This window comes from Orbicella franksi, chromosome 5 (assembly GCF_964199315.1).
Source record: "Orbicella franksi chromosome 5, jaOrbFran1.1, whole genome shotgun sequence".
Taxonomy (NCBI): Eukaryota; Metazoa; Cnidaria; class Anthozoa; order Scleractinia; family Merulinidae; genus Orbicella; species Orbicella franksi.
The window spans coordinates 12,026,299-12,053,721 of record NC_138149.1 but is presented as its reverse complement, the minus strand read 5'-3'; the positions used below and the strand labels follow the sequence as shown (position 1 = coordinate 12,053,721).

Here is a 27,423-nt window from a genome sequence, read left to right as displayed (position 1 = left end):
TACACAAGTTTGAGAGCCTCGCATGCAAAACCACATCATTCTTCCGTCTTTAAAACACTCAATATTTTTGTGTAATGTTTAAATGTGTACTGGGTTGATTTTAGGGAATGTTGCGTTGTCTTTTTGGGTGCAAACTAATTAAATTTCGAAGACATGTATTTCATTCACTTAAAAGTACTTTGTGAATATAAATAATTTTCACCATGTGCGAAACCTGCAAGTGGATCAAGCTTCTGGTGGTTGAATCGCAGAAGGATGGTCTACAGATTCCTGTAAAAATTTCTTTGGGCAAATGATTGTGAGCGACGCGAGAGCTTTTCAAAGTACGTCAAAAATGCAAATATTTGGCCATCCGTCGTCAAATTTCAATTTACGGGTTAGACGTATATTTAAGCATGCGCCACATGACTTGACCTATGTTAAGTTGAAATAGACACAGAGCTGATAATTTCGAAATGTTTTTACCTCATTTGCTGTAAAAGGCAGGTCCAAAGCCGATTTGACGTGTTTCTCTCACCATTCGTCCCACACAAAGCAGGAGTTTGCTTTTGTTTACACAAGGTTAACGTCCGATGCACATCGCCTACTGTCAACCTATTATTGGTCGAATACTATGAATCTGTGACCATCTTTCTGTGCTTAGGAACATCACTGCATCTAAGTCTAAAACGGCTGAGTCATTTGTAGATAGTTGCTTGCTTTACGCTTCGCCAAAATATTGCGTTTGATCGATTGCTGACCATTGCTGATAAGCGTGTCGGCGCAGCACAATCTTACAGCCGTCACGCAATGCTGTCACGGCATATGCTGCACATTTTTTGATCTATTTTGTATAGAGTACTCTCAGGATAAGTGAAACAATTTAATCATTGTTCATCTGTTTGCTCATATATATAATAATATGTGTATATTTACATAATCGTGTTCTATAGTGTACGTGGCGTCGGTCCAAATCACGTTTGTTGTACGTTCTGACGTTTCAGACAACAGCTGATAAAGCTAGTGCCTGTACTCACTTGAATTTTAAGAAAATCGCCATAAACAAATTATAGATCAATGAAGCAAGAACTAGCTGAAATAAAATTAGGAAATCACAACGTGTCTAATTCGTGAGAAAAACAGACTAAATTTAATTAGTAATTACGTGAGTAAATAGCCCTGGCCATGCCATTTTATTTGGCGTATTTTGTTTGCTTAGTGGCGAGGCATTGGTATGTAACAGAAAATAGTGGACTTTTGTCAATACAGTCCAAAATTATCGTCAGTAAAATATTGTAAATAAAACGCCTATTGACGGTTACCTCCGCGGCCACCATTTGGTCATTCCGATAAGGGTTTCATTTATGTCTTTACCCCTATTAAGCGGCCACCCAAAATTTAAGAACTTTGTTTTGGAAAGGGCGATGGCAGACAAGAGTCTGAAATTGAAGGTGCATGACGAGTGATAATTCAAACACACGTCTATCGTGATTGTCTTGAATTAACTCCATGTTCACTAAGAAATTTATAGCCCGACAGTGAAAAATTAAATATTCAAGGTACACCAACCTCTATTTAAGCGGCTAGCCCCATTAAGCGGTCACCACACATTTCCCCGAGGGTAGCCCACTGTATTACATGTAAACCAAAAATAATTGCATAGCGCGAAAAGACCTAGGTATGAGTTTAGCGTTACAGTATTACGCAGGGCATGTAGGTAGCGGTGGTCGAGTAAAAGATAACAACAGGGGCAATGGTAAACTGCTCATTCTTTTCATTTCTTAATTCAATCTCTTCCTACTCAACACGATTGTGTGCTCCCAGTGATTCCAAGCCTTACGGAGTCTTACTTATTAGGATAGAAATTGTCCTACTCCTACCCCCTAAAATGGGATGACAGCATTGCGTGACGAACAAGGAACCGCTGCAAGCACGGATTCAAGCCATCAAACCATGATGATCAAACGTAATATTTTGGTGTAGTGCAAAGCAGGCAACTATCTAGAAATGACTTAGCCGTTTTTGACTTAGATGCAGTGGTGATCATATGTGTCGAAAGAGGGTCACAGATTCACGGTATTCGACCATTAAATAAGTTGACAGTTGGCGATGTACACTGGACGTTATGTAAACAAAAGCAAACTTCTGCTTTGTGTGGGACGAATGGTGAGAGAAACACGTCAAATCGGCTTTGGACCTGCCTTTTACAGCAAATGAGGTTAGAACATTTCGAAATTATCAGCTCTGTGTCTATTTCAACTTAACATAGGTCAAGTCATGTGGCGCATGCTTAAATATACGTCTAACCCGTAAATTGAAATTTGACGACGGATGGTCAAATATTTGCATTTTTGACGTACTTTGAAAAGCTCTCGCGTCGCTCACAATCATTTGCCCAAAGAAATTTTTACAGGAATCTGTAGACCATCCTTCTGCGATTCAACCACCAGAAGCTTGATCCATTTGCAGGTTTCGCACATGGTGAAAATTATTTATATTCACGAAGTACTTTTAAGTGAATGAAATACATGTCTTCGAAATTTAATTAGTTTGCACCCAAAAAGACAACGCAACATTCCCTAAAATCAACCCAGTACACATTTAAACATTACACAAATATATTTGAGTGTTTTAAAGACGGAAGAATGATGTGGTTTTGCATGCGAGGCTCTCAAACTTATGTAATAAAATGATGCGTTAAATGACGATTTTAACGGAATTTGGTGATTTGCATATTTCTTTGAAATAAAAGGATATTTTGCCAAAAAAACTATCCAGTACTTTTCGTCATGCCCTAGTCTATCTACCATGAAAATATGAGCGAAATCGAATTTTCGACCCTTGCCGAGTTATTTTCCATTTTTATGGACAGGGACTCTTAAGAGCCACACAGCAATAGCAGCAACACAACAGAACAAATGACATCTTCTGTATTTCTCTAGAATGGCTCAACAACGCGGTTTTCGGCAAAGAAATTGCTGTAGGGCTTTAGCTAACCTAGAAAACGTATTCCCGTGTGACTCGTTCAATGTTCAACAGAGTTGTTCGGGTGCAAAGAAATGACCTGATTGAACTTGACACAGCAACTGGTTTGTAATTTGCAGAAGAACATTTGGTGTCGGATGACTGATAAAAAGCGATGGTTTAGGTTATCTATGAAAATGAAATTCAAGCAAGTTGTTTATCGGACCGTTCATCAGAATTGTAGCAACGCTGCATATCGCTTTCAGTTGGTTTCCATTTCCTCTTGGTCAAGTGTGTTCTCAAGTGTGGTGTAGACCACACTTGGCGGCGCACTTCGGCCTCTTTGATCTACGAAAGTAAGTTTCAAGTGCACTTCGATTATACTTACAAGCGCTAGTGCTAAGTCAAGGAAATATTATGAAAAATGTGTTTGTGAAGGAGAATGAATGTTGTTTGGATCTTGCTAAGAAAGCGTTAAACCTGATACACCGATCGCAAATATGGCGACGATCACTCCAAAGCGAGGATTTTCGGTAGCAACTCTGTTGCTAAGGGCTGGCCGCGTCTGTTTTCAAGTATTTTGTGCCAGTCAGCACCAGTTGGATTACGGTTTACTTAGGCCTACATCCTGCGTTCTTTTATCAGAGTTGAGTAATTGGAAAACAATACCATCAAAATAAAATAATTTTCCATTTTTAACGGAAGTTACAGTTTGGAAGATACGTCTCGAATCCTGCTTTCTCATGAACGTTCGGTATTCTTCTCAGAATCGTATACAGAGGCTATACAGAAAGGGAATTGTTTTTATAGTACTACAAAATTATTTTGTTATTTTGCATTTCATTGTATTTAGGGTTCACTAAAAGTTTTACTCCTGATAACTGACTTCTTCCCAATACGAGTGATTTTCTGAGTGGTAAAACATGCCTGATAACTGTTGCGTGCCGTTATGCTGTAAGAGCGGATATCGAGTAGGGCCGGAAGAAGGAAAGATCACTTATCACAGCCTTCCAACCACAAATGCAGGAAGACTTTTTTTAATCTCTATTGTTTTGATACACTTACCGTTACAGTAATTATGTGTTTTGTTTTGCTGTTGTTGTTCACACGTCCTATTTTCGTTTTAGGCGTGGCTAATAAAAATTCGACGGGATGTCTCCCCAGCATTTTACCGAGTTGCTCTCACGAGTAGCCTTTTTCTATGCAGCAGCATCCTCAGTTCACTGATTCTCAATTCTCGCTGTTTCTTTGCTTGGGCAAGTCAACATTACATGCAACTTTGAAGTTTCCTTCAGTGGGTGCTATTTGATAGTTGAAATATCCTCCCAAGGGGGCAGGTCCAACTCTGGTGGGTACATTTTCACCCTCAGTATCCATGTACAAATTGAGCCAAACGTTCTTGTTCGACTTTTGCAATGGGCTTTTTTTTAAGTCCATTTTAAAGGTTAAAGGTTGTTTAAGACCTTCAATCGCTGTGTTGCTTGGGGCTGTCTTCACTGCCGGATACAATGAACAGGAAATGCCAGGTGAAGTTTGTACTGAAGTGGTCCCCCCACCTGGCATGTCTAATATGGGATTCTAAAAAACCATGTCCATCAATGGTTCTGATGAGGTCAGAACCATTGGCTAATGCCACTGCTGGGGAAGGGACGTACAAAACAAATCATCAAGAATAGATTTATTTTTTGTCATGTAGTAGTGAGATACAAGATCAATTAGGCCCACATAGATCCAGCTACACAGGTGCAAGATGATGCAAGGACATCATAGGGTTATTCAGTGGAAATTGCTAACCTAATTTTATGTGGGGATTCATTTTTCCCGAAGATTTCGATAGCAAAGGGCTCTGACGTAAAAGGTCTTGCTTCCTTTGTGGTGCTTGACTAAAACATTGTGGAGGTAAGCTTCAATAAAAGAAAAAAAAACTTACACCACGCTCGAATTTTGAATGTTTTTACCAGAGTTTCTAACACGCTTCACAATAGAATTGAACGTGAATGGGGGAAGATCGTCCAACAGTTTCTCCATTTCCTTCTCTTGGAGACAGAACGGGAATTTTTCTTCATTCTTTTCTGAATCACTCTTTTTTTGTCTAAACAGATGAGGCTCCTTTTCCTTGATGGTCATTTTCATTTTGCTGAACACCTGTCACCACTGCGGGTGAATTTTTTTTTTCTTTCAAAAAAAAAAAAACCTCTTCCACTGTACAAAAGGAAGTAAATATAGGACGCCTATCTTATATTTGTCATCAGATGCGCGGAAATAATGAAACGAACGAAGGTTTAAACGATTTTAAAATTTATTCACTTTCACCTAACTACTTCACGCCAAGTGGCGCGTAAGGCCTCAAAATTTATTCAAAATTTATAACAATGAAAATGCAAAGGCGGTTTTAGTAAAAACGCCGCCGACCTCCTCTAAGATGTACTTTGAAATATTTCGAGGACATCAATTCTTGAACGCGTACGGGCTTTTCTCTCAATTTCAGTATCCGATTCCTCAGTGCAAAGGTTACAAAATTCCAAGGAAAACAGAGACAGCCAGCCCTCACCAACGGTTACTACCGAAAAGCCTCGCTTTGGTGTTATCGTCGCCATATTTGCAATCGGTGTATTAATTGACTGTGAGGACTTTGGTTACGTTTCTGTAAGACCTAGAAAGTCCCTTGAAATGCCGGTTATAGTGGCTTGTACAGAAAAAACGAACAAGCAAATAGTGTATGTTAATTTCCTCGTGAGGACACTTGGTGATCTCGATTAAATGACGCTTTGCCTTGATTCACTCACAGTCGAGAGTTAATGTTTTGCCATGAGAAAATATACTTCACTGCGAGAACGAGTAGTTATCATCCATCAAATTTGTTAGCCGTACGTTTGGAAGTTAATTCCGTACACATACTACAGAGATTCCGCAATATTAAGCATAAAGGAAGATGAGGATTTTGTTTTGTTTACCGCTAACAGAATACATTTCCCTGGGTGTGATTGGTGTTTAATGATCAGGCGAGAAGGAGACGTTGTTATGGCACCGCCTTGTGGGGAAGAGCATATTCTGTACATCACGAGGTACAGTACAAAATCGAGCTTATTGGAAGATAAAGCGCCCCTTCCTTTGGAAATAATCCATGTTAGAGGGAATTGTTGTTGTAGCTCACGAAAATTTTAGTTATTTTCTTGATGGTGTGGTCAGGCCCGGAACTGACAATGCACTTAGAGATGTTGACAGGTACAACTTCCCTGAAAACAAGTGAGACAAAACAGTTGAGCTACAAGGAGAAGCGAGAAAATGGGCTTGATGAGCCGCTGTACACAGGCAAATTCCCATCGCTGGTGGAGTCAATCTACAAGGCTACCTCTCCTTTATTATGTGTAAACCATACGAAGTGTACAAGTAAACGACTGATGAATGGCATTTTGTAGCAAGCTTGGGGATACCACGGCACGGTCCTTCTATAATGAAGCGTCCGAATGACATGAGTTCTCTGAAGTCGTGAACACCGTCAAGCAGCATAAAAACCTGCAAAATGTTATGATCCTGTCACTAGTAAATGGATCGGACAAACTGAAATGCCCGTAAATTTACGCTGAACGCTGCCAAGGCGCTCTACTCTACTAAATTATTGTACACTGCGAATTTTTAAGCGAAGCAAGTTGCTAAAAGATGCCTTGTGCCGTGACGTGGATGACAAACGATAATGTCTCATATGCCGACAACACATCTTAGACCCAGACAGTTAGTGATTCCAACAGTGAAAATTATATTTGCTGTTTATTACAAACGTTTCTATAAAATACCAACAAGATAACATGGTTTGTGTTGCGTTCATTTGTTCCTGTTTTACTACATTTGTTTCTCGTTCTTTTTTTTTTTTTTTTTTTTTTTTTTTTCCCTTGTATTTTTGTTTTGTGTCTATGGCGGATGCAGCAAGTCCCTGTTTACCACAAGAATTTTTTGTTCATTTTTTTCTGCTTGTTCAATTTTCCTGTTTATTCTCATTATAATCTTTTAATTCTAAATTTATCATGGGGACATCCCAAATAGGCTATAATCCTATATGAGGAGGGGAAATAATGAATTCAGGGTACAAGAGTTACCCCCACTAAATATAGGTTTTATTCCTAAAATACTCCTCTGAAGGTTTCCAACAGATCACTCTCGCTATATATCGTAACTCTTAAAGGGATCTAGAGAAGACCAATCTTGTGACACGTCCGATTTTCCTTGAGTGAACATTGCTTAATATTAGGTTAAATATTTCGGAAGAAAACTGTCGCCCTCGCTTTGATAAAATGCTTCATTTAACTCATAAAGTGAACTATGTGCGAGTGGCGCGACAAAGTTTCTAACCTTTTTATACCATCACTTCGTTTAAATCTAACTAGAAAGTCTACATTATCTAGTGGATCGAATAAGTTAATAAAGCAATTCCTCTGCCCTTCGTTGTTGGATATGGGACGATTATAAAACCTCTTATCCAACGTGAGCTCATGGAATAATTGTTAAGTAAAGTTCGTCTTCTTCACCATTGTCAGTTCCACTGTTAGATACCAAATTGTCATATTTGGCAGCTGTACCATTGCTGTGTATTGATTGATAATGTGAAATAGCCGGTGGCATCACTTCCAAAGGTTCCAAATATCCATCTTCTTGTGACACATGCTGGTCACGTGGTGTGTCATGGTGCTCAACTTCATACGAAGTGCCCCCCTCGTGTGTCTTTTCTCTCTTGTTTATCAAAGCTCGCGTGAGGCGCCATGTTAGCAGGCCAACTGCAATAAGCAGCACCAAAACAATGCAGGAGAGAGCGATGACAATAATACGGTAGACACTGGATAGACCTGTTACATTAAGAAAGGCAAAGTAAAAAATAGTGAAAGTATGATCACTTTCAATCGAAAATGAATGATTCGGAAAAATAAGTCCAGTATTGGGTTTAATAGTCCCTATGGTCGTCTTGATCAAAATAATGATGATACCAGGCAAAAAAAAACAAGATACACTGTCGGCAATGTAAAGAAAAATATGAGCAACTATGAGTATAAATGTCTTTATAGAGCGGTTTTTATCGTAAAACCAAAACCGAACCAATTACTCTCCAATTAAGTTACTCAAAACCAAAACCAAAGTAATTGCCTGATTACTTTCGACACTCAATTGAGAACCCCACCAGGGTGTGGAATTTGATTCGGTTTTGCATTACTGCGCCAGAAGACTGTGCTTGTGCTGTACTTTTGCCACTTTGTAATCCAATTAGAAGTGAAAATCAAAACCAATCGTTATTAGTTTGCACACGATTTCCCACACTGTGCGTCAGTTTCCTTTATTTACTTCGAGCTTTGATTGGTTCTGTGGGTAATTGTCTTCGTTTTTAAGACTGGATCGAATGATTTCTTCAGTTTGGCTTTACGACATCAAGTTGTAAACCGCTTTATTTTATCGGTGATCTGATACTCTTTTCAAGGATCCATTGGTAGTTAATATTTACAGACTGCTTTACTAACCAGTAGTTTTTAATGGGATTTGCCTTTCCACCCTGAGCATGGGAGTTACTGGACAATGATCTGCCGGCCAACAACCACGTGTTATATTCACCATGCATACACCAACAACAATTTGGCAAGGTTACCCATGCCGGTATACGGATGGCATTAAAATACAAACAAGCAAACAACCATATATACGAAACTAACTAACCAACCACACGTGACTATCCTGTCGACCGACCAGCCAATTAACAACAACAAAAAAAAAACTTGATTAAAAATAAAACGAATAAATGCACTCACCGTCATCTTCCTGTGACATTTCGTCTTCAGTCAAGGTAATTTCGTAAGATGTACTACCGTAGCTGTTTAAAGCATTGCACACGTACACCCCATAATCCTTTGCACTGCGAGGAGTGATGACAATGTTGTCGTTTATAATCTTGATTTCCCCATTGTTTGGTTTCTTGCCATTCTTTGTCCAGGAGTATTTAACTGGAGAATCACTGGTTGCGTAGCAACAAAGAGAACACACTGTGTACCTTTTACAAGTCACTGAGGTCGGACAAACGTCTTTCATTATTCTGGGTGGCACTGGGTGGCAAAAAAAAAAAATTACTTGTAGTATATGGTTGTACTTTTTTAGGGGTGTGTTTAGGAGGGGGGGGGTCTTTGGATTGGGTCTAAAGTTTATTTTTCAGTACTACAATACTACAATATAGAATGCTACAATACAGAACTTTGTTAACGTTCTACATGAATAGAAACGCAGTCATTTTGGATAAAAAATTAAGCGTATTGCAAAAATGAGAACCTTTTAACAGGTGGTAAACCAATATAATCACTTAGTACCCACAACTACAACACCACAGAAGAGAGGAATTCCTTGAAGAAGGCATATAATGAAGTTGTCAACTTTCCTCTTGATATGTATTAACCATCTCATGTACACGCAAACCCGCAACCCAAAGGTAATAAATGGGAGGCCAGGGGAAGGTTGGCTTGCATCCCAAACCCTTTTTCCTGTATGGTGAACCACAGCTGCCTAAAGGTTTAGCAATTTAAAATAGGAAAACGGCTGAAAGCGAGAACAAAACTTATCGACAAAAATACACTTGTTATCTTTATCTAATACGGTGCTTACTAAATCGAATTAATTCATACTTTTGCAATGCCTCGTTTAACTGTTTATTTTTATTAAGATCTAGACGGCCACAACTTACAAAGTAGGATACAAAACAATAATCTTTACCATTATCCATTGTTTTCATAACCTTCATAGAACTCTTTGGTCCATCACCAGCAAGCGAGAAAGCCAACAGTTGAAATTCATATTCTGCGTTCCTATCAAGTCCAGTGGCATAATAAGTGCGAATTTCTGACCCGGTAATAGTTAACGTCGTTGGCAAACCAACAACGTCTTTCTTTTTGTAGAACAGTTTAAATCCTTTGACGATTCCACGTTCGGAGTCTCCTGGAGATAACTGCCACGATGCTCTAATGGTGGTAGAGTTGGTTGCCATCACAGTAAACACGATGGGCGCTTGTGAAGGAACTGAAGTGTTCAAAATTATGTAACATCTTAGACAAACCTATGTAATTTCAGGTACATATCGACTATAATGCCCTTCAGATATCAGTTTTTCAGTTTTCATTTTTCCTGCTCATATGGACCTTTTGTAAAACCCCGTAATATTCTACAAAATAAGGCACAATGGATGTCAAGCTTAGCCCAGAACCATCAAAAACAAAGGAGAGTCAATCTTGCCTAACTGAGCTCTCAGTATGTTGGAGGCTTTCTTTTTCTTTTTTCTTTTTTTTTCTTTTTTTTTTTTAATTAAATAGGGATTGGCAGTAGCACCTCCCACTGGAAGACTCTTCGTCGTTTTGAGGTCTGTTAGTCAGTGTTGTTTATGTCGTGTGACTCGTTTACGTTATCTTTCTAACTTTAAGGTATTTCTGCCAGTCTTGTCGATAAAGAAGCACAACGCAAAAACTGACCAATCAGGTTCAGGATTACTTTTTTCAAGGCTGCTGAAATGTCATTTATCAAAAACAGTTCTTTTCAGAACAACAACAACAACAACTTTATTTGTGCTGAGCTAGAAATTAGAATTAGATGAACAAAGGTAAGTTAAAATAAAAAGAGTACATGGCTGCTCGAAATAACCTTAATGGGCTAATAACTACCCTCGATACATATATACTACTCCGTTCACACCATACCATTCATCAAAAGTTACAGAACTGATTGGCTGATTGGCTAGCTAGGAGTTGATTAGCCAAGTACTATTCACCTCTGAGCAGCCGAAGAAAAACAAAATGGCTTCCCGTTTCAAATAAAGTTATTCTTAAACAAATAAAGTTACTCTTTGGTCCGCTAGTTATTTAGCTTGTGTGGTATATACTAAAACAATTTTATATTCACCTCCACTTCGGTGAATAATTGTTTATTATTAAATCGGACCCTTTGTACACCGTATCATATTCGCAATAGTTGCAGCTATCACAAACGTACCTGTAGGTTTAAGTACTCCAAACACTTCTACTCTGAGAGCCTTATGAGTCGAGAATTGCGTTGGCTGGAACCTGATAAATCTTGCTCTTGTGATTTCTTTGAGGTTGTGTTTCACTATATCGTTTCCCCCAGAATTACCATTGAAAACCTAAAAACAAAGTAGCAGCAGCATTGTCACATCCTATACCTGATTTAGGTGTCTGTATACTGCTTTTTTTTTCTTTTCTGGTTCATACCAAGCATTTTCAGTCAGCTTTTTTTAACAGTCTTCCTTGAATCGGATCGATATGAAAATTACGCCAGTAACTGGTATGGATTGGAGTTTGGTATGTCGAATTTCATTGAAGTGAAAAAAAAAAGAAAATCGGTCAAACATGAATTTTGCGCGAACCAGATGTGATATGAAGAAGTTCATACCCACGTAGGCTATGGTGCTTGACAAGTCGTGGTCTATTTTCGTAAACGAACTAGCGGTACTCGTCAATCTTTTGTCTTTTCTACGCTTTCATCGACTATTAAAGGAGAAGGTCACTCCCCAAATGTATATTTTTTTGTCAACGCTAATAAAAACCTCGCACTTAGTTTAGCCACTTTCCGAAGTTTCAGCCTCTGAAGTGCAGGTTTTCCTTATGAAATTCTTCTCCAAAGAAGTCCAAAATTCGACATCGTTGTTGCCATTTTGAACAGTACTCAGCAGCCAGGCCGCGTTTTCGTGACGTCATTCCGTCAAGAGCTTTTGCCCAAATGGCTTTCCGACAAGCCTTTTAATTACCACTCTGGGTTATGGCTACTCTTGATCAGTATTATTTTGAGCCAAACATGCTCCAAACTCCGAAAATGATAGCATTAAAGAAAGTGAAGTGGATAATCGCTTGGAAAAAATACATTTTTCTGACTTTGTGAAGGATGCAAAGCCAGTTGCAGGTCTTTCTTTTTCCCACCAATTTTGAGTCGGACAGAATGACGTCACATAAACACGGCCTGGCCGCCAAGTACAGTTTCAAAATGGCTGCCTCCGTAGTCGATATTTAGGCCTCTTTCGAGACGAATTTCTCCGGGATAGCAGCCACTTTGGAGGCTAAAACTCCGGTGAGTAGGAAAGCTGAATGTTTCATTGCTATAGGTCAAGGCAACAAAGTAACCTTTTTGGAGTGACCTTCTCCTTTAATCAACGCAAATTTATCTTTATTTACTTTAAAATGGAAAGGAAAGTCACTGTAAGTAGATTCAATTTTGTGTGTTGAAGTTGTGAGAGTTTTAGTAGACGGCATGTAAACCGATTCAATGACAAAGTAACTGTTTCGTAAGCAAACCCATTTGTAATTAAAACCAAGTTACCGCAGGAAAAAAAAATGAACATGTTATTTGTCCTCTTAGGGTCGGTCCATATTGTGAAAAACTGTGACCTCTGCCTTGAAAATTCAGCATTTTCAAGACCCCGGTCACAGTTTTTCACTATACGGTCCTCCCAGCCGGCAAATAACATATATTTGTTATCATCATCATCATCATTATCATTATTACTATTATTGTTATTATTATTATTATTATTATTATTATTATTGTCATTATTATTATAGTAGATATATCTATTGTTGTCTCAAGCTAATACAGAAATACCCCCTATTCATGAACAACACCCCTTAGAGATCCCCATAGTTAATTGTAGCCCGTTACTCTTCAGTGCCATGAATCACCATCGTTATTAGCCTATAGTGAAACGAGCTTGGAACAAAATGCACAATGACATGATAGATATCAGACCGTACATGATACTTGTTTTTCGAGAGGAGTCTTTTTTTTCCCCTTGACTGATGATGCTAGATAGCTAAATAACAGTAGTTATAACTATCTCACACGTCATTGAGACAAACCTTATCTGTTTTGTTTTCCTGATAAGTATGCCAATCATTATTGTTTAGTGATGTAAGTAACTTGTACTTTGTCGTCCATTGATCAGCGGTTGACCTTCCTTGCGTAGCCACAGCACAGATAAGGAACTCGTATTGCAAGTCAATTTCTAAATAGTCGTTAGCATTGTTGTTGTTGCTGGGTGACCAAGCACCTGGTCCGTTAAGTCGACCTTTAGATGGTGCATTACTACCCCTCGTTGACGAGGCCGAGAAACTGCTGTCTGGTATAGTGTAGCTGCTTGCCACTCCGATGGCCTGGATTTGACATGCTGAAACGTAATCAAGCAGCCTGTGACGCAAATTCCTATTGGTTCAAATATTTATCGTTGTCTTTATGGATATATTATTTGAGTAACATTCGGGCTTAGTACCAGCAAATGTTGTCGCTTGGGTAGCTTTCTTTTTCATTTAGTTATATTTTCATAACACCACACCGTGTAAGAGCAGTTTTACTCTAAGCACCCTTAAACGATTATAAAATATTTTGTAACTAAGCTAACTAAACACAAACACAGCATGACTTAGGAGCGGGCATCTCGATTATATTGATGCAGGATACAGCGAGCGTTACATCATAATACAGAAAATACAGCAGCGAATAAACAAAACTGAAAGCAAAGTTCAAAGAGGTGCCTTCGAGTAGCTCTTGCATAACTAACAAAATCTGAAATCTAGGGATTCATCACATCTGCCGCCTAGAGTACCTCTACAGTTAACACGAAGCATGCATAATGAAGATGCTCCAGCGTGATTAGCAAATCGTTACAAAATATATTTTCTTTCTCTAAATTTAGACACTTTTTGTCATGTCGAGGTCGGTAAAATAAGTCGAAAAACGAAAACAAAGTCTCAGTCTAAAATATTCTGTCTGCCACACACACCACCACCACACCAATCTTCTTTGTGCCTCGTGGCACATAAGGCCTCCACAGAATGCCTCCAATTTTCTCTGTTGGCTGCAGCAGTTCTTGCCTCATCCCATGTACGCCATCCTGCGCTGTTCCTCTCTCTCTCAACTGTTCTTCGCCAGGTAGTCTTAGGCCTTCCTCTCTTCCTTTTTCCTTCAGGTGTCCATGATAGGGCTATGTTGGTATGGCTGTTTCTGTTTTGTCGTAAGACATGCCCTATCATCTTCCATCTTCTCCTCTTAACCTCTTCACTAAGGAACTTCGTCTCTGCCTTCTCAAGGAGCTCTCTAGTGGTAACGTGATCTTGCCATTTTATTTTGAGAATCCTCCTGAGGCATTTGTTGTGAAACACATCTATTCGTTGGTCATCTCCCATGTTCATCTTCCATGTCTCACATCCATACAGTAGTACCGGTACAACTAAGGTTTTAAACAGTCTAAGCTTGGTCCTCTTCATGATGTTCCTTGAGTTCCATATTCTATTGAGTCTGGCAAATGTCCCTCTCGCCTTGGACAGCCTGTTTTTCAGATCTTTCATTCCTCCTCCCTCCTTACAAATGGTAGCCCCCAGATAATTAAACTCCTCAATTTCGCCGATATCTTGCCCATCTACTGCAACCTTCTCCTGACTCTTCCCGTTGATCCTCATCACCTTTGTCTTTCCTTTGTTGATTTTCAGCCCGACCCGTCTTGCTTCCTCATTCATTTTAGTAGTCTTGTTCTGTATATGCTGTTTAGTAGAAGACAAAAGCGCCACATCATCTGCAAAATCTAAATCATCGAGTTTAGATGTAAAGTTCCACCTGATTCCGTTTTCTCCTTTTCCTACAGTCCTTCTCATAATCCAATCCATAGCTATCAAGAATAGAAATCCAGACATATTGCATCCTTGCTTGACGCCTGTTTTGATGCTGAACCACTCACATGCTTCTGCCTGATCTTCTACAGCACAATTGAAGTCTTCATAGAACACTTCTACCATCCTTACTATCTTGTTCGGGATTCCATATTTCCGCATAATTAACCATAGACTTTCACGGTGGATGGAATCAAATGCTTTTTCAAAGTCTATGAAGTTAATATATAAGCTTGCCTGCCACTCGTTTGCTTGTTCAATGATGTTCCTTAATATGAAAATCTGTTCTGTTGTTCCCCTGCCTTTTCTATACCCTGCTTGCTCGTTCCTCAGTCTGATATCAACTCCATTCTGTATTCGATCAATCACAATCCGTCCAAGTATTTTGCCGACTACTGAAAGTAGAGTAATTCCCCTCCAGTTCTTACATTCTTTGAGGTTTCCCTTCTTTGGCAATTTGATGATCAACCCTCTTTTCCATTTGTCCGGGATCTTTTCATGTTTCCATACTTTCTTCAGTAGCTGATGCACTTTCGTTGCCGAGAATTCCTTGTGCGCCTTTAACAATTCAGCCGTGATGGAGTCGACGCCTGGAGATTTCCCATTCTTTAAACGCTCAATTGCTACTTTTATCTCGCCAATTGTTGGTTCAGTGATCGCGATTTCTTCAATCAATTCGCCTAGCTCGAACTCACATTCATCTTCCATTGTTATAGGATCTGTTGGTTCTTCTCTGTTCAATACTTCTCTAAAATGCTCTGTCCATCTTGCCTGCATTTCTTTCTTTCCACTCACGAGATTACCGCTCTTATCAAGGATGGCTGTGCTGCTCTTAGGTCTTTCATTGCATAGCATTTTCGTCAATCCGTATAATTTTCTCATTTTTTGTTTTCTTGCAGCATCCTCTGCCTCACTTGCGATGCCATCCATCCACTTCCTTTTATCACTCCTTATGCTCTTCATAACTTCTTTACTCTTTTCCTTGTATTCTGTTCTTAGTCGTTTCTTGATCCTCTCTGAACGAGTACTTAGAATCTTCTTGTTTATCTCTTTTCTTTGGTCAATAAGCGCCCATGATTCTTCTGTTATCCATGGCTTTCTTTTCTTCCTAGGACGGCCTAATACTTCATCTGCTGTTTTCGTGTATGCTTCTTCCATTATATGAAACTCCTTTTCTATCTCGTCGTCCTCCTCTCCATCCGGTGACTCCTCTTCCAATACCTGATATCTATTCTGCAAAGTGATCATAAAGGTTTCCAAAACGTTCTTTTCTTTCAACTTGTTGGTGTCATACCTTGCCCTTATACTTCCCTGTTCTTTGGGTTGTTGTTTTCTTAGTCTTAGCTTCACTTTCATGCATACAAGATAGTGATCGCTTCCAATGTCTGCTGATCTATAGACTCTGGTGTCAATTACTGAGTTACGAAACTTCTTGTTTATCAGCACATGGTCTATTTGATTTCTCGTTTTTCCATCCGGCGATACCCAGGTGGCTTTGTGAATATCTCTATGTGGAAACCACGTTCCTGTTATTATCAGTTCATTCATATCACAAAATTCACAAAGTCTTTCTCCATTGTCGTTCATTCTCCCAATGCCTTGTCTACCCATGATTCTCTCATAACCTCGGTTGTCTTCACCGACCTTTGCGTTCATATCACCTGTGATTACCAGCATATCATGTTCTTTTTTGTTATTCAACACATCCTGTAGTCTCTCGTAGAATTCGTCCTTTACAGACTCTTCTGCATCCTCTATTGGTGCATATACATGTACAATCGTCATCTTAACATGCTTGGAATAGAACCTGGCTGTAATTATCCTTTCGCTTATTGGTGTCCAATCTATGAGTGATCTTGCTGCGAATTTGGTCATCAGTATTCCTACTCCACCTCTGTGGTTGTCATCTTCTCTGCCAGAGTATATGATAGTGTCTCCCCCCTCCAGTACTGCTTTTCCTTGTCCTGTCCAATGTGTCTCACTAATTCCCATGATTTCAATACCTCTCTTCTTCATCTCTCTTGATGCCTGTGCTATGTTTCCACTCTGGTATAGCGTTCTCACGTTCCAGTTTCCTATCTTCATGACGTTCTTTGGGTGGACTGGTGATCTCATCTGCCCAAGGGCCTCCGTTTGGCTTTCACCCCCATGCGTCATCGATCCTCTCATGGTGTGAGGAGTGACCACGACGTCCCCCAGATCATTTGAAATTATTCTGCTTCTGGTTTCGGTAATAATATGTTTTTTACAGGAGCGGGTTATCAGCCCGCAGCCCAACCCCCAACCTGGAGGACCAGGGAGCCTCTTCTGTCTGCAGTCAAACAATAATGCCGGACCTTTCAAAATAGTAGGCAATATGTCTTTCTTTGAATAGCGGATTAATTAATGGAATGATTCTCCTGCTCATTTATGGGTGATTCAACTGTCGGTTGGATCTACCTCAAACTTGAAAACTCACTCTATCATCGTAGCAGTTCTCCTTAAGGAAAAATCTGCTTGAATCTAAAGAATTGCAATGGTCATACTATGTGGGAGCAGATGTATAACCATCTTAAATGAAAATTCGAAACATGTCGCCGCAGCTGCTCTCCTTAAGGAAAAATCTGCTCAAATCTAGAGAATATTTCATTGTAATGGTTATACGTGATCCATATGGGAGCAGATTTAGAGCCACCTAAATCTTTCGAAAAAAAATTAACTTGGCAAATACTTGTATTTTAACATGCTAATCACAAAGCATCGTGAGAAAACTGTTGCTATAGTAACCTATCACGTAACGGAAAAGACCATAACTTTCGAGAAGTGCCATTGATAGAACAAAGAAGAAGTGACGAAAAATGCTAAGAGCTGTTATGAGCCTGCTTAAAAGTGAGGATCGGAGTATACAAAATAACTTACTCGACAATGCAGCGCCCTATTCAATATCACCTACATTTCCGTGTTGTGATTTTGAGTGGAACATCCTTCTGGAGATTCCGGTTTGTTTCAAACAAAGCGAAGCGAATGATTATTCATCCTCTAGTGACTAAGACTAAATGATCAAGCATTATATCAAAAATGTTGTACCTCGTCTTGCTGAATACACCTCGACTTCACAGAGTGTGAGTCGCTCATTGCTCCTTAGACTTCTGATGGTCACGTATCGCCCGTACAAATAGGGACGACAGTAAAAGGATTTACCCACTCCTTGAGGAACGGCGTGGATACTACCACACCTAGGATTAGCCACACCTCCATCAATAGACAATGAACCTTTTTAGAGAAAAAAATCAAAGACATTTTAGCTGATTGAAAATAAAAGTGACATAAATTTTGACCGTTACAAATTAAAAGCTACACAGTACATGCAAAATTCGAGATGTTTTTCATACAGAGTTGATCATATTAACAATACTCTGGTGGTTATGTCTATTGTTTCCGCTTGAAAAAGTCTATAAAATAATAAATCAAAGCAATAATGTCACGTTTTTAGTTGCCTTTCTTCCGTGAGTCTCAAGACGTTTGAAAGAGTTTCCGACCGCGATGTAAAGTTAAGGAAGTAACTGTTATTCCTTTATATATTCTAGATATGTCGGCTGTAGAATTTGAACATGCAGTCAGAGGGCGTCATTCAGCTACAGAGACGGTCTTACTGTTTGGTAAATAGGCGTTTTGAATGCGAAATGTAAAGTCGACCCGATACTGAGCATTTACTTTCTACCCTCTCAGGTTAAACAACCATTCGATTCAATAGCCCATTTCCGAGTTGAACTAAGCCTCTCTATCAAAGCGAGGCCTGGTGCACAACCATTCATATGAAATGAGCTTAATTTGCATGCGAATAAAATATCATTTTCATATGAAAGGATGGGCACCAATACTCGCTTTGAAAAAAAGGCTTAAGGTAATTCGGAAATGAAATGTTCATCGTAGTAGTCTGACCTACCCACTCTGATCTCGAAATTCTCCAATTGATCGCCACAACAGTCACCTCTGTTAACTATGTACAATTCAGACACGGGCTCTTTTCGTCCCAGGTCTATCCTCCACCAGGGTTGATTTGCTCTTTCTGTGCTTGCGCATGCGGATCCAGCATAAAGGCTTGTGTTACTGTTACCATCCACTGCTCTGCTGCTGTCGAAACCACTGTATGTACTTATCTGATCCGTGTGCCGTCCAGATGCCAAGTTTTCTTGAAAATAAAAGTAGAGATCGATTGTCGTGTAAGTCACAAAGTACATTTTTAGTTGTATTGTGGGTTTAGTGGCTAGTACAATGAATTTCGGCCTACCAAGAGTGACCATCTGAATTTGCAAAATAAGGTTGTTGTTGTTGTTGTTGTTGTTGTTGTTGCTGCTGTCGTTGTTATGATAGACTATAAATATCAGTCATATCGAGTTTTGACAACGTTGATATTTTTAACGAATTTAATTCAGCAAAAGCGTCTGCATGAAGTAGTGCTTGATCTTGAAAATAATGGTTTTAAACTGCTCTACGCATTTGCTCAATTCGAATCACTCGTTTGCCCGTTAGGACATGGGATTAAAACTTTGAGCATTCTGGGAAACAGGATACAAACTAAACATTCGTAATTGCCTGTTCTTTATCTGCAAAGTGTCTTGGATGTTTTAATTTGTTCTCGTACCTACAAACTATCCAGTTTCTTTCCTTACCTACCCACCCTACCCTACACCCCAACCTCATCTACCCTAACCCAGCCTATTTTACCCTATTCTACATCGTATTATGCATTACATATATTACATTGTATCGCATTACTTCATATTACAATCAAAATGTACTCAAGAACATGTACTATAAGCTTTGCAAAAGCTCCCCGGAAGAAGAATGTTTTCTTGACTAATGAAAAGAGAAAACTTTGAATTATACTTGCATTTATTCAATCCGCATTCGAGACTCGAGAGGCGTTGGAAATCGTGGATGTAGCCCCCTCGTGTTTAGATAAGGCTAATTAAACACGGAAAAAGTACTCTATTGCTTAATGTAAATACCTCTTGAGTATATCTCCACTTCACAAAGGGTAAGCGTCTCTTGCTTCGTGGTCATGATACCAACATATCTTCCAGTCGTCAGTGGATTCGTGAAACATAGAGCTGATGCTTTGAACTGAATGAAACTGTAGAGTCCCATACATTGAAGATTTTCTGTCACATTTGGGTTGTTACCTGCATTTTAAGACGCAATTACATTGGACTGGCTTCTAAAAGTTTTATGACAATTAATTAAGCTTTGTATGAAGTCTTGGGCATTGTTGAAGTCTGTAGTGTCAACTAACGCGGAAAAATATCAAACAGTAATTGTTTGTTTTCGATTGATATGTTTGCAGCTGTGAATAACAAAGGTTGTAAAATGTAACGAAGTAGTTCAGATTGGACGGGAAAATGTTATCCGCGCCAAACAGGTTTTGCTTACTCAATATTGACCCTTTATATTTGAATGACTGTAGTAGTGTTCAACATGGCTTTTCATACTTCCCGTATAAATCTGAATTTTATTTATAAGCGAGACTGGATAAAGATAGTCCCTTTGAAACCAATTAACACTGCAAAAGATAAACAGTTTTCAGAGCTGTCAAAGTATAGACGGCGAACAACGTAACTAACCAGACCGCTATAATCTTGAGAGATAAGTAGTAGATTGCTATAACAGTAACAAAAGAAAGCTTACTAATGCGGCGCGTTTATTTGCATAACATTGCAAATTAAAGATAAAATAATGTTGCCTACCCTCAGCCAATCACAATAAGTATTTTTCTAGTCATAAATAAAAAAGGGATATCTTAGTATTGATAAATGTCAGTTTCCTTGGAAAAAAAGAATGGATTGCTTTTTCTGCTGTTAGTTTTAGTGAAGGCACCATTCACTTTGCTAGTAATGCGAAGGTAAAACAGTTTACTGCAGTTGAAATGACTTACCCAGTGTTATCTTATAATCTTTACTCCTTAGCTGTAAATTGGGGTCTGATGTAAACCTGTTAACGATAAACACCTCGGACACTGGCACGTCATTTGAACCGAGGTCCACTCGCCACCAACTGGGATTGTCTGAATTAGTATGTGAACAGTGTCCATTGTCATAATTAGGATCAGCATTCCCGTCCACTGCTTTACGCGCAGCACCTTCTCTGAGTCCACTACCAAATAAGGAGGACTGAGCTGCAGGCTTACCAAGGGCAAGATTCTCTGTCCAAGAGTGAATAAAAATAAAACAGGAGTGAGCTTGAGGGAGAAGAAAATGAAGGAGAGAGAGTTGGTCACCACTCAATAGGCTTCAAAAGAAGCTAAATTTTATCTATATAGTCATGACAAGTTTCACATCGAGCAAACCCTAAAATTCAACGCCACTTCTATTCCGTCTTTCGATATACAGTGCATGCTTGCCAGAGCTAGAGGCATCAACCTCATATTGCTATCCTAGATCTCGTGGAACTCCCAAATTGAATCTGGATTGCATGCGTGCGTTCAAGTATGTATATCGACTGACAGGTTTAAATTTTCGATTGCACCTAAATTGTGCGTGCACTTTTTAAAAGTTTTCAGTAAAGGTGTACTTGGAGAGTATGGTTCAATTCACTTATAGTTTTGCAAATTCCGTGTTTTCACACATGTTGAAAGTAATTGACGCGAAATTCGCATAATCCTTAGGAAAAAGACATGGACTATACAACAAAGAGAAGTTATGAAAGTTACATTTAAGGCCCGGTTCAAACGTCGAACATTACATGCGCCGAACCTAATATCAATTTGGGTCGACCCAAGTAATTAAGTTCGGCTGTTGATTCAAACGTCGAACCTAATTTAGTCGAACTTAATTGCAAAAATAAAAGAGACACTAATACAAACGGCGGTTATCGCTGACCAAAATGGCGGAAAAAATGTGGGAAAGACGAATTGTGGAAATGACGAGCTTGCTTTTCTTGCAAGTGCGATCAAGGAGGGTAGAACAAGTCGAAGAAGGCGACTCAAGATGCAGTTAGCCTTTAACAACTGAAGATGGTTTTTGAATTTGTTTTGCCTTCTATTATTGCTTATTCCCAAAGAAACATCAGAGTTCAACTGTGACGAGGCTCGTCCAGTTCGTTCCTGTCGTCGGTTTCTTCAAGATTCATTTATTTTGTCATTTTCTCTCAAAAACATGACTCGTAGTACGCCACCGAACTGCCTCAGTGCTTTCCAACCCGCTACACTCTTATCTATTTCAAATATGGAACACCACATACAGAAGTGGTTTATGCTCATCAAGCTAGTATATTTCGTGCTTTCGAAGCAAGAGGAACACATATCTTCCCGCTCTTCCCGCCGTTTTGTTCCAAAAGTTCAAAACAAGCCGTGTACGCATGACAAAAATAGGAAACATGCAGAACTCTGGATAAAAATTAATTTATTTACTGTATTTGTAATGTATGCATTAGGTTCGGTACATGAAAAGTTCGACGTTTGAATCGGAGTCTGTCCGTAGTCGAACTGACCGACTGGCCATGTCGAACGTAATTCTCGGGTCGACCCAAATAACATGTGTCGAACTTAATTGATTCAAACATCGATCTCGTCATGTACTTAATTCGAGCTATTAGGTTCGGTTCATGAAAAGTTCGACGCTTGAACCGGACCTAACTGTCTACCTGGCTCTAGTTTCGCTCCAAAGACTTCTGTTCTCATACATATACTGTTATGGTGCGTTTTCGGAAAGAATCGCAAATACTTCGCTAAGACTCCATCATCGAGAATGTGTTTAAACTCAGAATTCCTGTCGTCATTTGCTTTGAATAACTGCAAGAAACCAACCAAAACATTGCTCATTTATCAGTATTTTTTTCATTGTGTGTTGAACTAAGTTATAGATACGTTCTAAGGTTTCTTTGGTTCCAGAACACACCAGACACAAGCGCAAGCTAGGTACATGCCCTCCAAGGTCTATAGTGCCTCTAGGTCAAAGAGGTCAAGATATTACTTCCATGTGAGAACCAAATGCTCATTGGAAAGTATTATAACTTGTCCGTACATCTAGGACTGGCCTCTAGGTATTTTTATTTCCCAAAGTAAAAGATGTCGATAAAAGCACCTTATCGACCTTAAAGTATGATAATGTACTATCTGCTTAACCCATATAGAACTTTTCAAGGCCACCATGCATTTATCCAGATGTATACAATTTTACGTTTTACCTTCACGTGCCCAGCTTCATCATAATAATCTTTCCAATGGAACCCATCTGTAGATGTGTGTAATGTGTATGTCTCAACCCACTCATCTTCTTGTGAATTTCCCTTAGTTGACACAGCACAGATGACGTGAAGTGTCTTCAGATCAATCTGTAGATATGGTCTCGGATCGCTTGCTTCTGCGCACCAGGAGGATCCTGCGGTGTAGCCTAATCGACCATTCTTAGCTGGTGTGCGAACACTTTGAATGGAAGAAGCAGTTATCTTGTCGTCTGGAATTGATCCACTTCCAACACCAAGATCTAAATCATTGCAGCTTCCTTGTGTTGAAAGGGTAATGATCATATTGACAATTTCAGCACCAATTCATTTTGGGATTTATAAAGAGAATAATACCTGGGCGCACGTAGATATAAAATTTATCTTCGAGTGTTGAACTCGATATATAGTTAAACACGAAATATACAACCCATCAAATATTACTATTATTATTATTACTTAGCTCTTATTAACCGAGCTGGAGGTCTGTATGGGAGAATCTTGACCGAGGTCAAGGTACACACGACCGAGGTCAAGATTCTCCCATACAGATCGACTTAGCTCGGTTAATAAGATGTTTATTATATGGCAAAGAAGAATACTTTAATTCGTTTAATGTAACTGGTTTGCTGACATTTCGCTTGCGAACGGCGATGAGCTTAACTTAAACCTGCCGAAATTTGCTCGTCCTCTTTACTTTTTTTTTTTTTTTTTTTGTCATCAGGCTTTTTGGCACTTCCATAAATGATTGAGAAGAAAATAAAAGAAAATGGTGAACAAATTTAAGACGGTTTCCGCTAAACATTCGAGCAATAAAAACAAAAATAAAATTACCAAAAAAGCCTCATGCGAGGGAGCTCTTAGGTGTTGCCGAGTGTTGACATCTGATAACACCTTGGGAGTTAAGATTTTAGTCACGCAAAAACACAATTTTTGCATAACTCCGCAAGAAAACAAAAACCTTTAAAAATATTTTCTTGTTCAGAATTGAAAAAAACAAAAATAATGAGCTATCTTCGGGCAGCTTTTTAAAATATTGCAAAATTCGACCCCGAAAAGGTTATCAGTGCCCTAAAAATGGACGTTTCACGTCAATTCAAATCAAAATATCACCGCTTTAAGCATCTTTACGAGGTTGGACATTACCTTTCTCGAGAATGCTCGAGAATTTAACCGCGGTGTCACTTTGAGGAATGAATTAATGTGAGGTGTTATAAATAGTATTCAAAATGTTACCGAGATACGGGTAGATTTTTAATAAATATCTGTCGCATTTACTGCTTAATCTTTGAAGTGGCTTAAGTAGAGTTAAAGGGTCAAACATGATATCAAACATACCGTCATCGCCTGGTAATCAAAGTTTAATTACAGTAATTTTCATGGCTGGAAATCCTTGTAAAACACCGCAGTTTTTATGATAAAGAAAGGTCAACTGAATTATTGTGTTTGATGCCTGTTCTCAAGTTGGCATCGAAAAAATGTTGTCGTATTTACGGAAAAGGCGTTTTCGTTGCGGATTTGACGTCATTTGCTCACTACATCGCGTCGTCCGGCTTTAACAGTATCCTGTCTCGCCGTTAATAATAGGGAGTTACTGTAAATAATCAACGACGGCGACGCCGAGGACAACGATATTTTAGCTACGTATCTCCCAGTATTTTGTTTTTCACTATCAAAGTTATCGTAAAATCAAATCGGCGACACAGCGAAAAAGTTTAAAATAGACATCGTGGTTCACGTCATCTCACGTTGTTGTTTTGCAGAGGACGGTAAAGACATGTACTAAGAATTATGACGCACGTGACTAGCCATTGCCTTGCTGATCAAATCTTTTGTTTACGGACGTTCCTGTCGCCGTTGCCGTCGTGGTTAACGTTTGTTTTCGAGCTCCACCCGATCCATTAACTTATAATATATAAATATTTTAAGATAAAATGCTCAATTGGATTATACATGAAAATGATCGCAAAACAGGAAAAGCGTGCCTTAATGGACTACTTTTGACGAGGTAACGCAATCATGTCTCTGTAATTTATAAATATAAAGAAAAAAGGCATATTTCCAAAGATCATTTAACCTTGTCTAATTTAGTAAATATGCGAAGTTTTGTAAAAACTCGTTACAAACTCATGGAAATGTGGGACCCCAAACCCGCCGATTTTGTCAAAGTAATGTATTCCAGGGGGCAAGGGCATGCACCCCGGCATACGTTTATATATTGTTATTTTTTTGGTTGTTTGAATGGAAAAAACCGAAAGACATTACTTCGTACGAAGTGGCCATTAACGATTCGAAGTCCCATATCAAAGCAATCGTTGTGTGACCAAGCATGTAAATATAAAAACAATATCCTTTGTTGCTAAGACAGGAATGTAAATAAGGGTGCGTTCCTTTGGGGTGATCTGGGTCAGGATCAGTGATCCAAGATCACTCGGATCATAGTTCATCAAAGAAACCGATGAATCCGTGACCAGAGTGGATTCACCTGAACCTTTGATGCACCATGATCCGTGTGATCTCGGATCACTGATCCTGATCCAGATCACCCCAAAGGAACGCACCCTAAGCTACACCATTAACTATTCGATCGGAAGCTCACATAACTTTCAATATCGTGTTTGGGTAGCCACAAAAATCATTTATCCGGAAAAGAATGTCGCTAACTAATTAAGTGTAAGGATTATAAGTAAATACCGTTCAGTTATCTGAATTTCATGTAGAACTGAAACAAGTAGAAAATGTAGAAAATATATATTTGCAAATTAAAGCGTTGTTATCTTTTACATAAAGTTTTTAGAAAAGCTATTCCCCGAAAGATCAAATCAATACCACAAATACTAAAAATCGGACCACCCAGTCAATAAACGACATCAAGTAAAATTCCTGTCTTCTAATAGACCAAGAAGTTCTTAATCATAGAAATTATGCGTAAGATCCATTTTTTAAGTTATCACGTTGTATCAGCAGGTGTTGTTGAAAGTGTGGTACATGAGAGACCAAATTATAACAGACTTGATTCGTGTTCAGGGATTGCGTCATGTCGCAAACAAAAATTAAATCGGAAGGTTCTGAATACGTTACTGCATTGAGATGCTTAACCAAGCAATATTATTCTACTTATTGCCAAGAAAACTGTACTCACCGGAAACCAAATGAAGACAAACTGCGAAGAACGCGAGCCTTGAACAGAGTACGGGACCCAATTTTATCCCCATGCCTTTGTGATTCTGTTCCATTCACAAAATTGTAGATTTCAAAAAGGTGTTATCCTTTCTTCGATATTGGCAATGGGTATTACAAGGGAAGAATGCGCGGTCCAGTTATCATTACGGCCGCTGGAATTCAACTCTGAACTTGCCTTGCTCAAGTACCCCTGCTGCTACAAGCGGGTTTGTTGTCGTTACATATTTCCGAGTTCAACACTGATGTTGCACGCTTTGTCAATATTCAACTGGTCAGCAGTTTACTACCAGTTAGGATTGTTTCTTTTATGTTTGCAAACTGTTCGTTCACTCGGTGTCGCAATGTCCTTAGTGGTCCTTAGTAAGACGAAATAGGGGTGCTAAACATGTTGATACATGTACATATCTCTCGCGATGACGTGGGTCCGGTATTGATGTCCTTGCAACGAAAAAGCTGATATCCGGCAAGGCCTTTAAGTCCGGACTGCAATAATGCTAGTGAGTCACGAAAGGAAAGAAAATCGCTTTTTTTTTCACTTGTCAAAAAACCTAAGCTCTGCACAGTGCACACATCGTTCTGAATTCAACAGTTAACAGAATATATGAGTTGTACGTGACTATCAATACACGCTGCCATTTATGAAGTCTAAAAATAAACCTTTGAACAATACAGTATTTACTTCTGTCTGAAGGGCTTTTCGTCAGAATTATTTCCGGACAGGAGTTACAAGGGGCTGGGTTGAAATCACTTACCATATTAGTAAAAATAAACAAACTAAAAAACAAAAATGTCATCGCATATAAAATACATGTAATCGCTTTTCAGGGAGAGGGAATTCCAAAAGAAGAGTAGAGGAGTACTTTAAAATTAAGAGGGAGCTGCTGTGTAGAATATACGAAGGGACATTTGTTTTGAACTGTTGCTTTTGTTTCTATAACAACTGTGTTTTCCTTTTTTCTATCGTTGCTCTACACATGAACCGACAGCTTCAATTAATTATCGTGTATAAATAAAGGTCGCTGCCATCATCATTATCATGTCGTACCGGCATTTAGTTGGCAAAAGGTCACACTTGCAACATATGTACTTGCACTAGAAAAATTACCAGAAACAAGTTACAGCGACCCCTTAGTTCCCATCGCGTGTGCTTTTATACCTTTCAGGTTACTTACGTATTTACTTGTGTGCGCACGTGTTGCGATGATGATGATGATGATGATGATGATGAATTCAGTTGGAAATCGTATTATGTCAATTCTCACTAAATAACAATGTTAATTCAAACCCCAGTTGTGACGTTAGAACTGCACGGTGCTTATTACGCAAAAAGAGGACCTGATTTGTATTTCATTGTTCGCCATCACAGTTGTTTGTCTTCACGTGGCGTCGTCAAATTCTACTGAATCTGAAATCGTAAGGA

The 27,423-nt window shown here is 39.0% G+C and overlaps 1 protein-coding gene across 1 annotated transcript; it reads right to left on the bottom strand.

Annotated features, from left to right (window-relative positions):
* Positions 1 to 6,833: 6,833 nt before the first annotated feature.
* On the bottom strand, positions 6,834 to 27,199 carry LOC145486268 (uncharacterized). Its single transcript, XM_081464902.1, has 12 exons — positions 25,963 to 27,199; positions 22,785 to 23,101; positions 22,242 to 22,389; positions 20,536 to 20,802; positions 19,613 to 19,786; positions 18,547 to 18,792; positions 17,688 to 17,873; positions 12,819 to 13,126; positions 10,945 to 11,092; positions 9,679 to 9,981; positions 8,730 to 9,020; positions 6,834 to 7,781 (listed from the first exon to the last, which is right to left on the bottom strand). Exons 1-12 carry the CDS (start codon positions 26,054 to 26,056, stop codon positions 7,429 to 7,431), a joined length of 2,835 nt encoding a protein of 944 aa, XP_081321028.1. The 5' UTR covers positions 26,057 to 27,199; the 3' UTR covers positions 6,834 to 7,428.
* Between the last annotated feature and the right edge of the window lie 224 nt (positions 27,200 to 27,423).

Bases quoted from the DNA above. Each gene is read 5' to 3' on its own strand.
- LOC145486268 (XM_081464902.1), bottom strand. From the start codon at position 26,056: ATGGAACAGAATCACAAAGGCATGGGGATAAAATTGGGTCCCGTACTC. The intron at 23,102-25,962 runs GTGAGTACAGTT...TTTCAACACAAG, and splicing joins TTGTCTTCATTTGGTTTCCG to GAAGCTGCAATGATTTAGAT. The intron at 17,874-18,546 runs GTAGGTCAGACT...TTCTCTAAAAAG, and splicing joins GAATTTCGAGATCAGAGTGG to GTTCATTGTCTATTGATGGA.